Source organism: Accipiter gentilis, chromosome Z (genome assembly GCF_929443795.1).
Source record: "Accipiter gentilis chromosome Z, bAccGen1.1, whole genome shotgun sequence".
Lineage (NCBI taxonomy): Eukaryota > Metazoa > Chordata > Aves > Accipitriformes > Accipitridae > Astur > Astur gentilis.
Window position 1 is genome coordinate 45,277,154 of NC_064919.1, and position 15,113 is coordinate 45,292,266.

At 37.9% G+C, this 15,113-nt stretch overlaps 1 protein-coding gene across 5 annotated transcripts in view; it reads left to right on the forward strand.

Moving 5' to 3' along the window:
* TLE1 (TLE family member 1, transcriptional corepressor) overlaps positions 1-15,113 on the forward strand; it is a 75,157-nt gene that overhangs the window by 16,651 nt on the left and 43,393 nt on the right. For 3 of the 5 annotated variants that reach the window (XM_049794543.1, XM_049794547.1, XM_049794544.1), the window contains exons 5-6: positions 6,017-6,079; positions 7,013-7,117. In XM_049794543.1, the coding sequence (XP_049650500.1) occupies positions 6,017-6,079; positions 7,013-7,117 (168 nt within the window). The remainder of the gene's footprint in view (positions 1-6,016; positions 6,080-7,012; positions 7,118-15,113) is intronic. The other 2 variants (XM_049794545.1, XM_049794546.1) reach the window with 1 other exon arrangement.

Here is a 15,113-nt window from a genome sequence, read left to right on the forward strand (position 1 = left end):
GTTAGCCAACGTTGTCATGGAGATGCGAGTTGGAACAAATTAAATTTTAAGCAATAAAATAATCTTAAAGCACGTCTGGGAACAAGAAAATTTGGCAGTGGCACTTACCTGAATTGAATCTTAGCTTGACACGCTGTTGTTTGACATTGATATACTATGGGGGCCTAAACTTTTAAATGGCTTGTTGCCTTTTTTTTTTTTTTCGTTTTGCAGACATTGCCAAAACAGATTGTACTCTATTTGTTTTAAATAAAAGGGCATTAATAATATATGCATATCTCAATGCTCAACATGGATTCAATAACTCATGAACAGCAAAGTTCATAGAATGCTAGCCTTAATCACCCGAGGGTTTTGAATATTTTAAGTTTTGAGATTTAATTACACCTCACTCCCCGAATTCTTAACAACAAATTTTTGGAAGTACTAGAGTCTTTCTGTAGCAAAGTTAGAACAAAGTATGCAGAAAGCTAAGCACAGTGAAATGTTTTTGGGTTTTTTTTTCTGTAATTGCTCTGTGAATATGTGTGCTTTTTGTTGAGATCTTCGAAGACAATCATGATTAAAGGCTACATTGTTTAAGTGTGTTGCTTGTTTCAGTGATTCTGCTGGAAAAATGAAAATACTAGATGGGTACTAACTTTAGCTCATGACTAAAATATACACATGCAGTTTCTTACCCAAGGACTTTAGAAATGTAGTACCTAACTGATTTCTGGCTTCAACAGGGATTAAAATCATAGTCAAGCATGTTCCATAAAGAGGGCTTTTGCCCACATCTGTTAGATGGAGACGAAAATTGGTCTGAGGTCAAGCCATTCACAGCATCCTCATAGACTTCGATTTTCTTCTCAGCCCCACCACAGATAATCTCAAATGATTCAGTAATGACCAAAAGTGCAACATTGACCTTTACTCCCTAGTAGATTACTGTGTTACATGCTGTAAATGGCAGGAAGTCCATTTTGTTCTTACAGAAGGAGTTCAGTGTTGTACTTGGCTTTCTACATGTTGAAAGTGTAAGTGGAGGCAGAGTACTTAAGAATTACCTTATAAAGCTTTTGTGAATGTGTTTTGACAGTGTATTCTTGTCTGTGCTTTGAAGGCTGATTCTCTGATGCTTTTGCTTGAAAGGAATGGATTAGGCCATGCTTTTTTTGGTATCATCAGAACTTTGGGTTTTTTTGCTTTACTTTTAATCATGTTGCTCCTAAGCTGTATTCTTCCCAATCTAATGACAAATGTGATTCTCAAAATTAGGTTGAAATAACTGAAGTAAATAATGTAATAAATGAGAATACATAAGCCTGTCCTTAAGGAGGGATGATAGAGTGCTTTGAAACACTGATCTAACTTTGTGATATAGGAAGTGCAGTTTGCAAGAAAGAATAACAAGCTTCTGACATACAGTGGACATTTTTAGCTGAGCATTGTTTTGTAAAGGTAGGTCTGGACAGCTTTAAGGAGTCTCAGCACTAATAATAGAGCAGTTGTCACAATACAACTGATTGTTAGAAATAATGTGTTGTAAGATTTAATTTTTGCTTTAGATCACCATGGATGCTATAGCTAAAGTCACTTCAGGGACATGTATGGTACACACTGGTTGGAGCAAAACCAAAATTCTTGTTGTTGAAACCTCTGAAGCTGAAAGGCAATTAACTAATTCTTCTCAGAAGAAGGTTGCATTCTTCACTCAGAAGTGACGGTGGGTCCCGTAGGCTTGGGCTTCCAGCATTAGTGATAAAATACACATGGGTGTTAGGTGTGGTGAGAAATACAGTTAGGGTTTGGATACTTGTGTTATACTTCCTTCTTTTCATTCCAGTGCAAAAATCTGTAGTTGTTTAAGAAATCATGTTGATTTAGGTATGATATTTTACATGGTGCTTTGGAAAGTATGTGCTGTCAAAATGTAAAATGATCTGGAATAGACTACTGTAGAGGAAGACACTTCAATGGTTTTTTTTTTAACAATGCAGAAAGAAAAAAAAAATTACAATTGTATATACAAGCTCTTTCTTAACTGCTTCGTAAAATGACTGAATTTAAATGAATGTTATAACTAGTCTGGCTGCTTTGTTCTTTGTCATTATGTTAAGAATTCACTTTAGCAAGAAACAAGTACAAACACTTGAGTTTGGCAATGGTTAGGTCAAAACATTTAAGTCCTGTATTAGATGGAACGGAGGCAAAAAAATTGCATGAGTGAAGAAAAAAAAAATCCATCAGCTCAACTTAATTTTAAAAAATGCAGCTGAATTCCTTCATGTTAATTTTTAATGATACTTCAGAAAGGAGGGTAGCACTTCAGTCAGGGGTCTGACAAGCTTGTCACTTGCAAATAAATCAAAAGAAAATCATTACAACAGCAAGAACCAGTGAATGATGTAGTTTTGTCATTCTTTGATGGGCCTCACACTCAAGTCCTCTATTAAAAATGAATGTATTCAAGAGGCTCTGCATTAAGAACACAAACAATTAAGGGCACTTGAGATGCTTTGCCAAGAGCTGCCATAGAGCTAGAAGGGCTTTCATGAGAGATGCAGGTTTCTACACTCTGCTTTACCAAGGAGCCAAAGAACATGGGCAATTAGTTGTGTTTGTCTATGCTCAAGCAGCTTTCTGCAAAATTTTGTTTACTCATTCTTCTGACTGCCCTACATGTCTCAAGATCAGCAGTTACATAATAGCTCTGTTATGTTGGGAGGCCTCTAGAAGTAACTGATAAGTACCTTTCTTTTAAGAATTTCAAATGGCATGAGCCCCAAATGTGGAATATACAGCTTACTCAAATGCCACCAGTTACCGATGTCTAGTCTTGATTAATGAAGCTCTCCTAGACTCCTTCAAAAAAGGTTTTTCTTTCAAGAATGAATATTTATATACAGACACGTGCATATTATACTCAAAGATATTTCACCTTGAAAGGTGAATGTACATTGCCCCTTGAACAGCTAGATTTATATTTAATGAACATTCCTTTTACTCAATTTTGAAAACAAACTCTTGCAACTCCTGATGGGCAAGATTAGGCGAATTGTGCATGAAAACCTAACTTTCACAACTTGATAGAGAACAAAAAAATTTTTTAACATGTTTGTGAATAAGAATAGTTTTTACTAAACATTTGAGGGCAGCAAACAGGAGATGTATGAAGTCTCATAGTGGATAAGTAATTTTAAGTCCTTTATTTAATAGCGTGTGCGAAATAGTGCTAGGAGGCAAACTGTCCTTTAAATGTAAGCAGACTTTTGTTATGAAGTATAGCATAGTCTTCTTCAGTTTCCTTTCAGTACAGATGTCTCTTAAGTGGCATTTGTAACTGGCAGCAAGAAATCTCAAAATAAACTTATTTATGGCATACACATTTAAGCTTACCTAGCACTGTGGATGAATATTAAGGATGCTGTTCATATATGATCATCAGTAATACCCTGCTTTGGTAAAGACAAACTCAGATATGTTTTTTTTCCCAGTTCTTATATTAAGTCAGGTATGATAGTACTGAGACAATTTTAAAATAAGATTGACTAGGAAAGGGGGAAAGTTGATTTTGCCCCCCTTTTTTTAGAAAGGAAATAAAAATTTAAAGAAACCTAATTGACCTGCATTGAGATTGGTAATTACTGCGTGATGTTGCATTCTCTTGTCTTACTGTGTGCCATCCGGTATGCTATGTTATTGCAGTGAAGCTCAGATACTTGGGACTTGTGCAGGAAAACCCAATAACGTGGACAACTTGCATGTTTTATAGACTCTACTGAAAATTGTTTTTTTCTTACAGCTACAATAAGAATATTTACCTCAGTATTACAGAATAGGGAAACTTTTTTGTAGGCCATGCAGGCTAAAGAACTTTCCAGTAGAAACCAGATGAGTTTCTTTACTTTTTTTTTTCCCCTCTTATCACCTGCTATGATTCATCCTGGCTTCTGTCCTGAAAACAAAGGTAATCCCATTGGTCTAGGGCAACTAACTTCTTGGACCCTAAACATTTTAGCTAAACATCAGCCAAACGGATTGCTGTCTAACAGACTTTCTTTCCATAGCTGGCATACCTTGGTTTCTGGAGAGACGTACGATGTGTGTGAAGAAATGCCCTTTAGTATGTGGATTCTCACAGTCATGTAGTTTTTGTTCCTTGTTAACAGATGCTGAAAGTACCAACAGATTTAGCAATAGTTAAGTCTGATAACTGATAATAGTTAAGCTGGTAACTTCCTTGTTTTGCCTTTGCTGTTATGTATGTACTACCAGTACTAAGGCCACACACAGAATAATGGGTATTTTATGGTTGTGGCCTAACCAAACAGAAACAGACTGCTGTGGTACTGTGTGAAATGGTAGCTGTTTCGATTGAGAATAGAGATCTGTTCCTCTTGTTTCAGGGGGGTAAGGTTTGCTGTAAAGCAACTGTCACTTCAGTGCCCTTACTTAAGGGGAAGCTTTTTGTCCTAGGAAGAAAACATCGCAGAATGGCTTTGGAGACTCTTGTCTCTGCAAAACTTTAGGGTGGATGTGTCAAATGCCAGACTTTCATCAGGGGGAGTACTTAAGCTTACGTCAGAGAGACATGGTGTTTTACAAGTCTCAGTGCTATCAAATATTTTCCCTACTTCTGTCAGAGGTGGAGAGGGCAGTGTTAAAGCTTGCCACTTGTACTTAGATCCCAAACCACCTGTCTGTTGAGACATAAAAGTGGGGGATGGCCTTTGTATCCTAATTACTGCTCGACTGATGTATAAGGATCAGCACATCGCAGTGTCTTCCTAAAAAACTAAGGAAGATGGGAGGGCTCAGGGAAGGGCTCGGCAGATGAGTTAGCAATGTTTCCACCTGACTTCTTTGAAAGAGTTCATCTTTACTCAGGTTTATGCATGCCATTGTATGGAAGGCCTAATGATTCTCAGCAGGGTTCTCTTGTTTCATTTGTCTTAAAACAAACAAACAAAAACTCCAAGAAGCATCTGTATGGATTAACGATATGACAGAGACTGTCAAGAGCTGTTCAGAGTGTCTTTTATGTAGACTGGGTTCACATCTGGATGCTGATTTTGGTTTTGTGCAAGTGCACTACAGTGACTGCAGGAGATATAAAGAAAACTGTAGGAGTTGTGCAAGTACCTTGAGGGTTAATTATAATGGTGGTTCTGAATGGTGGGCAAATGCTTAGGTCTGAAAACCTGTAAGCACAGGTAAGACTGACTAGTGAGAGAAAAAGATTCCTGTACCCCACCGGAAATCCTGTGTTCAAGTTGACATGCCAAAAGTGGGAGATATATAAAGCTGTTGAAAAGTGGGACTCAAAGACTTTGTCCTGCTGTCTTCTCTGCTGTTTTCAGTTAAGGATTGTTCTGTTCTCTGCTGGTTCCTAGGCTTGTTGTTCTGTTACTCATGGTTTCACTAATTTGCTGTTATTGACTATCACATTTTCTGATCTGATTCTTTTTCTTGTCTGCGTTATTTTAATTCTCTCTCAATATGGATGTTTTAGAAATCTGTACCTTTTGTCTCCATTCTGCCTTGCTTCTGTTTTGGTATTTCTTTTGTACTTCTGATGGTGTGTTTCTGTCAGCAAAACTAATCTTACCTTTATAATAGGCAGATAAAATTGATCATGAAAGAAACATTTTTCTTCCATGCCTGTTATGTTCATGTTGTGCTGCTTGATAATTTGAGTAATAATAAATCTACCTTTTAAAAGGCTTTATCTTGGACTTAATGGATTTCAAAAATGCTTTACTTGTTAATGAGCTATGTACAAGGACCAGATTTGTGCCTACATGTATATACAGATTAGGTGCTTTAGATATGGCAGATGTCCTAGAGTAGCTAACTAGATCACTGTCCTCATCTGGGTTTATATATTAACTATTTATATTTGCAGTAGTATGAAGATGTGGATTTTTTGTTACTTTCTTCATCGCGTGAACTTAATATAATCCTGTACACTAGTTAATACATGGCATCAAACCTAAACCACAGTTTTAATCAAAATACTTTTCCTCTATAGACAGAAATCGCCAAGAGATTGAATACAATTTGTGCACAAGTCATCCCATTTTTGTCTCAGGAAGTAAGTAAAACTGTTCAGCTGTTAAAGTGCAATTATGTTGCTTTTCTGTTTGCAAATTAGCTAGTTTTAAGATGTTAATTTTATCACAATACACAAGTGTAAGGAACATCTGTTATAGCTGAAGTGCGCAAACCCCCTGCTAATTTGGTCTAACAAATCTGAGTTCAAACTAGCGACAATGGCTCAGCCTCGTCAGCCGCGTTCGTTGCCTGAGGAGAGTGGGAGTCTGTAAAATATTACCAATGCAACAAAATGCTTTCATTTCTAATCATGGTGATTGCCTATTTGATATTCAGTTGTCAAACGTGAATCTAGTGAAATAAGCATGCTTATCTTGTCTACATAATGTGTATCAAATTTTAGTGCAAAAGGTGAGTAGTTAGCTCAGATGCAAAACACTGTTTAAGGTTACAAACCTGCATCTGGTCTGAATGAGTGCAATTGTAACATATTGTGGGCAGCTGCTGTTACATTTTGAAACCTGTTATTTTGGATATGCCTTTTCAAACTCGACAGTTTACAAAGACTATTTGTAATTCTTGTTGAGTTCAGTGAAGCACTTCTTCCCTGTTTGAAATTTCAGTAGGTTTTGCTGTGTGGGCAGAGTATATAAATGTTAAAATTGACAGTAGTGTGAAGTTGACATTATCGTCCTGTCAACTCAATTAGAAACTGATTATTCATTTGCCAGAAAATTAATATTGAAGTGGCATGGGGGAGGAGGTGAGCTGGCTGCCTTCAGGGCTCTTGTTTGCTCTTGAACAGGTGAGAAATAGGGCACTGTTACCTTTTACCTGCTTAAGATGTCTTGCAATAGGTAGCCTGAGCTTCTTCAGACAAACTGGTTATTCAGGTGTTTGTGATCCTGGTTTGACTTGATGTGGTCAATGCCTTAACACAAATTCCTCCCCATGCCCCTTCTTCTCTTAACAGCATCAGCAGCAAGTGGCCCAAGCTGTAGAACGTGCCAAACAAGTGACCATGGCCGAACTGAATGCCATCATCGGGGTACGTGGCCTTCCAGGTCTACCTCCTACAGTGTGTATAACTTGCTTTCATATCTTACTGCTTTGTTATTTTTAAAATAAGCTTACTGTTTTGATATCTAAAGCTGTTTTGATGCCCAGTGTTGCTGAAGTGTTTGCCTTGATTCACGCAGATTTTAGCAGGGATAAAGTTAATAGTTTTGTGCAGCAGTTCTGTGCATAACAAAACTTTTCCAGGAAGAAACACAATGATTAGGGGAGTTGCTTGTTTGTTTGTAGGTATTGTATATCACTATGTCTAGTTACCTTTGCCTCATGCTTTTTGTGACACTTGAGTTCTTGGAGCCTGTACAAGTATTCATTCTTCTTTCTTTCCCTTTCTTGTGACTCTTTCATGAAATTTAAATTTGCAAGCTACTGAAGAGAAATTTCACTTGCTTTTGAAGTAGTATTAATTGTCTGACACAGTGTTCTAATAGCCTTTCACCAAGTATGTGCTGCTAAATATGCTGAAATAAGTTAATACTACTTGCTTGTGACTGGTTGTCAGTCACAAGTCATTTGCTTTGTATTAATGAACTTTCTGAACCATACATTCCTTCCACTGCATGAGTTCATTTCCCCTGCCACTAAGTCTAGAATATTTCTCATGTTTTCTGCCCTTCCAGACTAAGTGAAAGAAGTAGCCGAAACAAGAACCCGTCCTTTTTGATTTTATTCATATGTGAGCGCTTTGAGCGGATTCAAATTACTCATTTATCAATTTATGTTAATTGCTTGTGAGAAGATGCCCTGCTGGTCTTTATAGTTCCCTCAGACACTTTGTAATGATAATTAGACATGCTGCTGTACGGATTAACAGTGCCATAGTCCAATGACGTCTACAGACAATGGAACCAGTTAATCCATCTGTGCTTAAAATTACATCCCAACTGGAGATGGAAAAAAAAAGAGTGAGGGAGGATTAAAAGAATGAGCGTCAGCTTGAAAACTCTCCTTTCATCAGTTTCTCAATTGCAGATCTACAGTCGGTTTGCCTGTGGTAAGCTATTGGCAGTCAATTAGGTGAAATAAACTGGGAGGGTGACCTTCATTTCCTTTTAATAGCTTTTCCTCCCTGAAATGGGGAGCTTCAGTGGATTTTCAGCTTAGATTTTATTCAAGCTGCTTTATTACACTTGACAGTTTAGCTTTGCATAAACATACCCCCCCTTCAAATCTGCGCTGTTTTTTCCCTTCGTATCAAATTTTGACTGTTACTTAGTTGATTTGCTAATCACATCTTAGAAACCCACACAATTACATCTGTATTTGTCACAATCTCCTCTATGCTTTGCTTGCGTAATGAATTACTTTGTGAATACCTGATTTGATCTTTGAAATACAGCATATGTACATTTGTGGTGTTTGATTAGAAAAGATTAGAGAACTGTACTTTCTTGCATTTTTTAAAATGAATTACTTCTTTAGGATGATAATGGAATGGAAAACCCTTTTTAATGAACTATTTTTAAAGAATGTTTTGTGCAGTAAATGGAAGTATGTATTAAAATATATTTAAAAACATTCTTGCTGGACTTAGGGTAATGCTACTTAGGCAAATCAAATTTTGCTATCTCAAGCTTGTCATGTACCTTTTTTTAAAGTCTGCACAATATAGTCTTTTAAAAGCAATAGGATCTACAAGTACCACATGCAATTAAGAACCTTTGGGGCGGGGGGGAAGCTCTTTGGAAGCAGTAATAGAAGCCTCCATCTTTTTTGTTTTTAAATTATGTAGGATTCACCAGAAGAGATACTTGCCTGTGTCTTCTGAAAGACTTCTGAGTGATGCCATACAAATCCAAAACTGTAAATGAGGAAATGAACATGTTGGGCACAAAGTTCATTTGACCATGTAGACACATGCATATACATGATGCTAAAATTAGATGTATGTCACAGTGATCTTTTACAGTCTTACATGATCAATAATTATCTTGTGCCACACAATAAGTTTCATGCTCTGACATATGCTTGATTTTGTTTGAAAGGGACAGTGTGCATCCTGGAAAATCTGAATAGCATAAAATTGGGTTGACAATTCAGTGGACCTTTGCTCCCCCTCACTGAGCACGCAGTGTGTCAAACCTTCTCCCCAGAGGGGAGGACACATCAGAAGCCAGTCTGTTTCTACAAGCGGCAGCTGCACGGAGAGTGAGCACGGCCCAGTTTGATAGCAGCTGTCAGTATTGTTCAGGGACCCGACTTAGTGTGAAGAACAATGGAAGGGCCACGCTGCTAAAGTGCAGTGTCTTTCAAGATAAGAAAAGAAATAGTAATTTAACGGTTTGGACATCTATCATGAACGTGAAAGATCAGGAAACTTCTTTTCAAAATGCAAATATGCTGGAGCAATCTGTAACAGCAGAAAATGCAGTTGAGTAACCTCTGGTGTCATACTACCAAGGATACTTATGTACAATAAACTTTGAGGTTGGGAGGAAAGTTTAATTTTCCTAGCTGATGTTCACTTGCGTAGTTTCTCCTGATTAGATAAAATCAGCATTTTTGTTGGGGTTTGACTTTTTTCCCCCCTCCTTCCTTTCTGTCTTTACGGGCCATTGTTTCTTGACACTAGATGATTCAAGAGTTTCCCAATTGGCTTGGCTGAGTTGGAGCAATTCCTGTTGCTGCTGGGCCATGTGTGAATTCTGGAAGGGAACAAAACCTTTAATTAGTAGGAACAACTTCTTGAAATTTAAGACGATTTTGAACTATGTTTATTTCATATTTTTTTTTATTTCCAGCTGAAAAGGTGAAAGCCTATTAGAGGACAGACTGTGAGGATAGGGACTTGTAGTCTCATGGGACTGAGATTTTTCAGAGAATTTAGCCACACAGTCGAAAGACATGCTTTGGAATCAGTATATATTAAGCATCTACAAAAGAGAATGAATGAATTGACATATTTAAAAAAAAAAGTTACATAGTTGGACTTGGTGAGCTTCTAGGCAGTGCTAATCCTCTGTGTTGATTAAAAATTCTTACTTCAGGAAAGAACTGTGCATGATATTTCGTTATTAACAGTCATACTTCTCGCCTTATACTTTTCCTGCATGTACTTGAAGGCTTTAACTTCAGCTGTGGGGTAGCAGAGCAGCTAAACAACCTCCTTCCCAATTTTTTTAAACTACATCATTTAGTGTTTGTTGTACTAATTTTGAATGAAGCAGCAATTTTGCTTGATAAATAATACACAAAACAGAAAACTTAGACTTAAGAAGATAAGTGCACCTGTTAATTCCATGGCACTCCTGCAGCTGCAGGCAGTGTCCACATTTGGGGTTAAGGGAGGATCCAGATCATGGTATGAAAGAATTAGGTAGATTATCATGGTTTAACCTGAAGGGCGGTTTGTTTGGGTTTTTTTTGAGAGAGCAAAGGTACTCAAAGTTCATGCTAGGAAGTATAAGAGACAGTTAAATAGATCTGTCTAGATGTAAACAATGCAAAATTTGTTAGATTTACTGTCAAATTAATAAACTAGGTAGTTTTATGTGTAGAACAGGCAAATATCTGAATAGGAAATATAAGCAGCAAGCTGGAATCTTTTAGCATTGCATTTTAGATGCACGATTTTAGTGTACCACTGAGTAGCCAGGTATGTCTTGTTTTGCCTTTTGAGGTAGGTTGCTAATAGTTCTGTGAAATATGTATCTTTTGGATTGACAGTACTCTTGAGACAGATTGAGTTGTAGGCCTCTGAGAGGTCTCTCCACTGTTGCATGAGGTGATGGCTAAAGGATTAGCAAGATGTGGGATTATTTTTTCTTCTGGCTGTGGTTGCCAGCTATCTCTGGGATTGTAGTGTGTGAAGCTTAAGAGGATGAGGTTAACCTCTTGAGGGTTTATTCTTATGAGTGTGTAGTTAATCCTTAGAAAGCCTATAAATAACTAGGCTGTATGTTTCATTATAAAATAGAAATACAGACTAGAGCAGAAATGAATGCAGAACTTAGTGCAAGGGAAGAGCTAAGCAGCTGTAGCATTACTTTAGATCCTTCTCAGCCATGATCTGCATTATGTGCTAAGGGAGGGGAAATTGCCTAGTTCTTTTAAATTAAATAAAATGAGATCTAGTGAGCACAAAACACTACGTCCTCACTTTTAACATAAAATAGCTAACCCCAAGTCTAAATTACTAAACTCTAGCAATAAGAACTTTATTGTGTGGTAAAATCCTGGGTTATTCTTCATTGTTTGTTTTTTTTAAAGTATGTGGAAACCTTAATTACATGCTAGGATTCTGTCATGGTAGGTGCTTTCAGAATACAAGGCTCCAGACTTGTAAACTAAGTTTAAAATAGGTAGCAAAGGGAGAAGGTATTTGTCAGCATGACAATTGGTGTTCTCAAAATACCAGTCCCCAAACAATGTCCAGATCTTTATTGTTACTGCCACCAGGTTTTGAGGAAAAATAAGAAAGCATTATTGAAGTGTATTGGTCGTTTGTCCTACTCAAAACAGAACACCTAGGAGAAGGTGTTTAAAATGTGAATGAATAGATAGTGTTAGCCAAACTTGGTTTCCACTTGACATTGCCTTCCCCATCCTCCCTGCCCCCCACCCCGCTCTGTGTACTCTGCACTGATGGGGAAACAGAAGACCTTGGAGCAGCAATATAGAGGAGGGTGGTGTCTAAACGAGATGATAATTTCCTGGAGAACATGATTCTCAGTCATTCTGAAGAGGGGAAGATTGCATCCAGAAGTCAACTGTAATTGAGTTGCAGGCCAGACCTCCCTTATCTTGCAAGGTTTCACATGTGGGTGGATAGAAACAGCTGCATCTTGGATCTTGTCCAAAAAGAAAACCAAAAGATCTTTAGGTGGCTCTCTCCTCTAGATCTAATATCTAAACTACAAGTCAAAGGTGAGACCAAGTATATGGTTACAAACTTGTGAAGCTAAACAGCTTTCAAGAAAGGAGTGAAAGGGAGATGGTTGGAAAAAATGTGGTTAGCTAGAGCTCAGTCCTGAAGATATGCAACTGTGAATGCAGAGAGAAGGTAGATTCTGATGAGATGTGAGGTACTAACAGTGAGTTTGTACCGCTTGCTAGATTACTGTCTACTGGGCAGATGTTGAGGATGTGGAATGTACATGCTGAATGGTGTAGAGATGTAAGTTCTTCTGTTTTGCAGCGGGAGAGAGGTGCAGCAGGGACTGCCACATATGCAGGTTTTTCTAATCTTAACAATAGTAAACAGAAGACCAGAAAAGTCAGTGGAGAATATGGTTTCAGGAAGGGTTAGTAGATAGAAGCAGAGGATAGTGATATGCTGGAAGAGGCGATTCCTTCTTTTTGTGAACTTGGCTTCAAATAGTACTGTTAAACAGACTGGTTTGGAAGGAATAGTTTCAGCGGAATGGAAGGGACTAAAGGTGGGTCAAAATGCTGGAATAGTATAGTTCAAGGCAAGGATTTACAGAAAGCATGTTCAGTGAGCTTTAATAAAGAAAATATGGAAGGGCTACCAGAAAGAAAAAATAGGGGTTTAGGGATGAGTTTGCTTTTGAAGGTGGCTGAGGCAGAGGAGTGCATATATATATATATATATATATATATATATATATGTCATTGGCGCAGAAGGGTTGGTTATTTAATCCCAGAGGGAAGGATTACTTCCTCTAGAGAGTGATTCAAAGCACCTCTCTTGATTAAAGTATATGCAGGCAGAATAGCTTTCCATGATTGAAGATAGTTTTTGTGAATATTATCTACGTTTTCCCTAAGTTACCAAGGAAGTAAAAGGAGGCAAACTGAAGAGATGAGTATACCTTCTCTCTTATAAATGTCTGCTTTGTATTCATACTTGAAGTGAGACAAGTGGGGGAATTGGAGCAGGTGAAGAGTCAGTAGGCTGAGATAAAGATGTGATGTAATCTTTAGTGCTCCTCTTGCAAGTAGTCCGTGATGTGGTGGGTTTGGAGGAGGTAAGAGTTGGTTGGAAGAATGAATCGGTTGGCACAGACAAAAGAGAAGCTCAGCAGGGACTGCACATGAGGTGAAATCGAGTGCAAAGAAGTTAGTTGCATAAGGATGAATCAAAGCATGGTCATGGAGTTGTCCTGTAACATGAGTAGGAATAGAGAAAGCTGTTGTGAGTTTACATGTTAAATGGTGTAGGGCTTTAAGCTGGACTACTTTTCAGTAGGAGAGAGAGGTGCAAAGAATGAAGCGTACAGATCTGAAAGGAACTAAGGTCTAGTTTTGAGAAGCAAACACTGATACACTAAGGTGAACTGTCAGTGTGCCGATGAGAGTGGCATGTACCACACAGGCAAAATATAGCTGTCACTGGGTGACTGTGACAAAGATGCAGTCAGTGGGAGTAGGAAAGTGAAGAGAGAGGTGCAGAGGGGATGGAGGGAGGTAAAGGGGGACACAAAGTACAGTAAATATTGAACACTGGAAATGTGCAAGAAAACAGCAACCCACTATCTTTCAAGGGGGAAGAGCAAGGCAAACTGTCAAGAGAGGGGGCTGTGTGGGAGGACTGGAAGAGAAGGGAGGGAAGCTGGCTTTCCCGGTTCTTGCACAGAGCAAGACTAGCATAGGCATTTAGGATAACTTTAGGAAATACTAAAGGCAGGGCAAAGACAGTTTGTACAGCAGTTAGCTATAACTCTTCAATATGCTGAAGAGTTTGTATCAACAGCAGGATTCCTGGTATCTGGTAGCTGCATTATTTTTTCAGAGTACCTGCTGAACTACCATGGTTGCTGTCTTGTTTAACACTTAACTTCATGAGAATGTCCAGTACTGTTTTTAAAGGTGCTGGCTAACTGTAGCTCTTTAAATTGAATACTGACAAGCAGTAGTATTGAAGTAGTAAAAGCAAGGATTAGCAAAAGTGGATTGTTCAAATGCCTGTTCAGAAGTAATCATTTGGTAGGTGGAAGTTGTTACAGAATGTATAAGAAATATCCAAGAATCTGGTCTGTGGCTTGGAATAGTAAATAAAAATCAATGTAATGCTTTTCTCATGACTGTCCTATTTTTAATTCTTTGATATCTCTGAAATGTTTTTCTAGTTAGTAGTAGCTGCGACAAAAGGGTGATGATCGTAATTTAAAATACTATATTCAACTTCCAGATTTTAATTTACCAAAAAGCCTTTCTACTCCATCATTACTATCTTCAAGTTCAGCAGGATTTAAATTTCTGGAGACTAAAAGAGCCTGGAAGGAGAATAAATACTTTTTAAGATAATCATACATCAGTAATAAAAACCCCTAGAGTAATATCTTTAAGTAATTTCCAAATTGGTGTGTGCTGGAACTAGTTGGGTTTGGCTGCTGTGGCAGCAAGAACGTGCTTTTTGAAGTGTTGTTGGATGGTAGTGGCATGCTAAGAGTAGCTAAAAAGGCAAATATGTAGATTTGAGGTTAGAAGATGAGTAATAGCAGGAATTTATGGTTGCCCCAGAAAAAAAAAATGTGCTGGCAGTTTCTGCAAACCAGAAGCAATGTGTTCTGACAGCTTCATTCTAGAGACTTAAGGCTTGCATCTGAGTCTTCAGAGAAAGCAATATGTACTTGTTTAAAATTAAAGAAAAGCTTTGTTCTCAAACTGACTTACACTGACGGTGTTCAGAAGAATGTAACTGGTTTCAGAAAACCAGCCTTTGTCTTGTCTGGACCAACAGTATTTAAGGTAGTCTTTTGTGGTTTTTTTTTTTTAGAATGTGGTTTTGAATTTGTTACTTTCCCTTGGAGTCTGGAAGTCCTTTTGTGAAGACATGTTCTGTGCAAGGATAATTTTTTCCCATTTTTACTGTGACTCTACCCCTCCACTCCCTCTTGCTCTGTGGCATCTGTCCTTTATAAAGGCTTCTCTGGTTCCTCCATTGTTGCAGTCTTGTTCCTCCAATGCAACTTCAGCTTTGCTGTTTGTCCCTTATTTCTTCAGAATTTAGCCTAAGGGAAAAAACCCAACATTATTTAACCTAAGGGAAAAAAATGTGCCATTAATAATACAAGGATGCTTAGAACTTGCTCTTC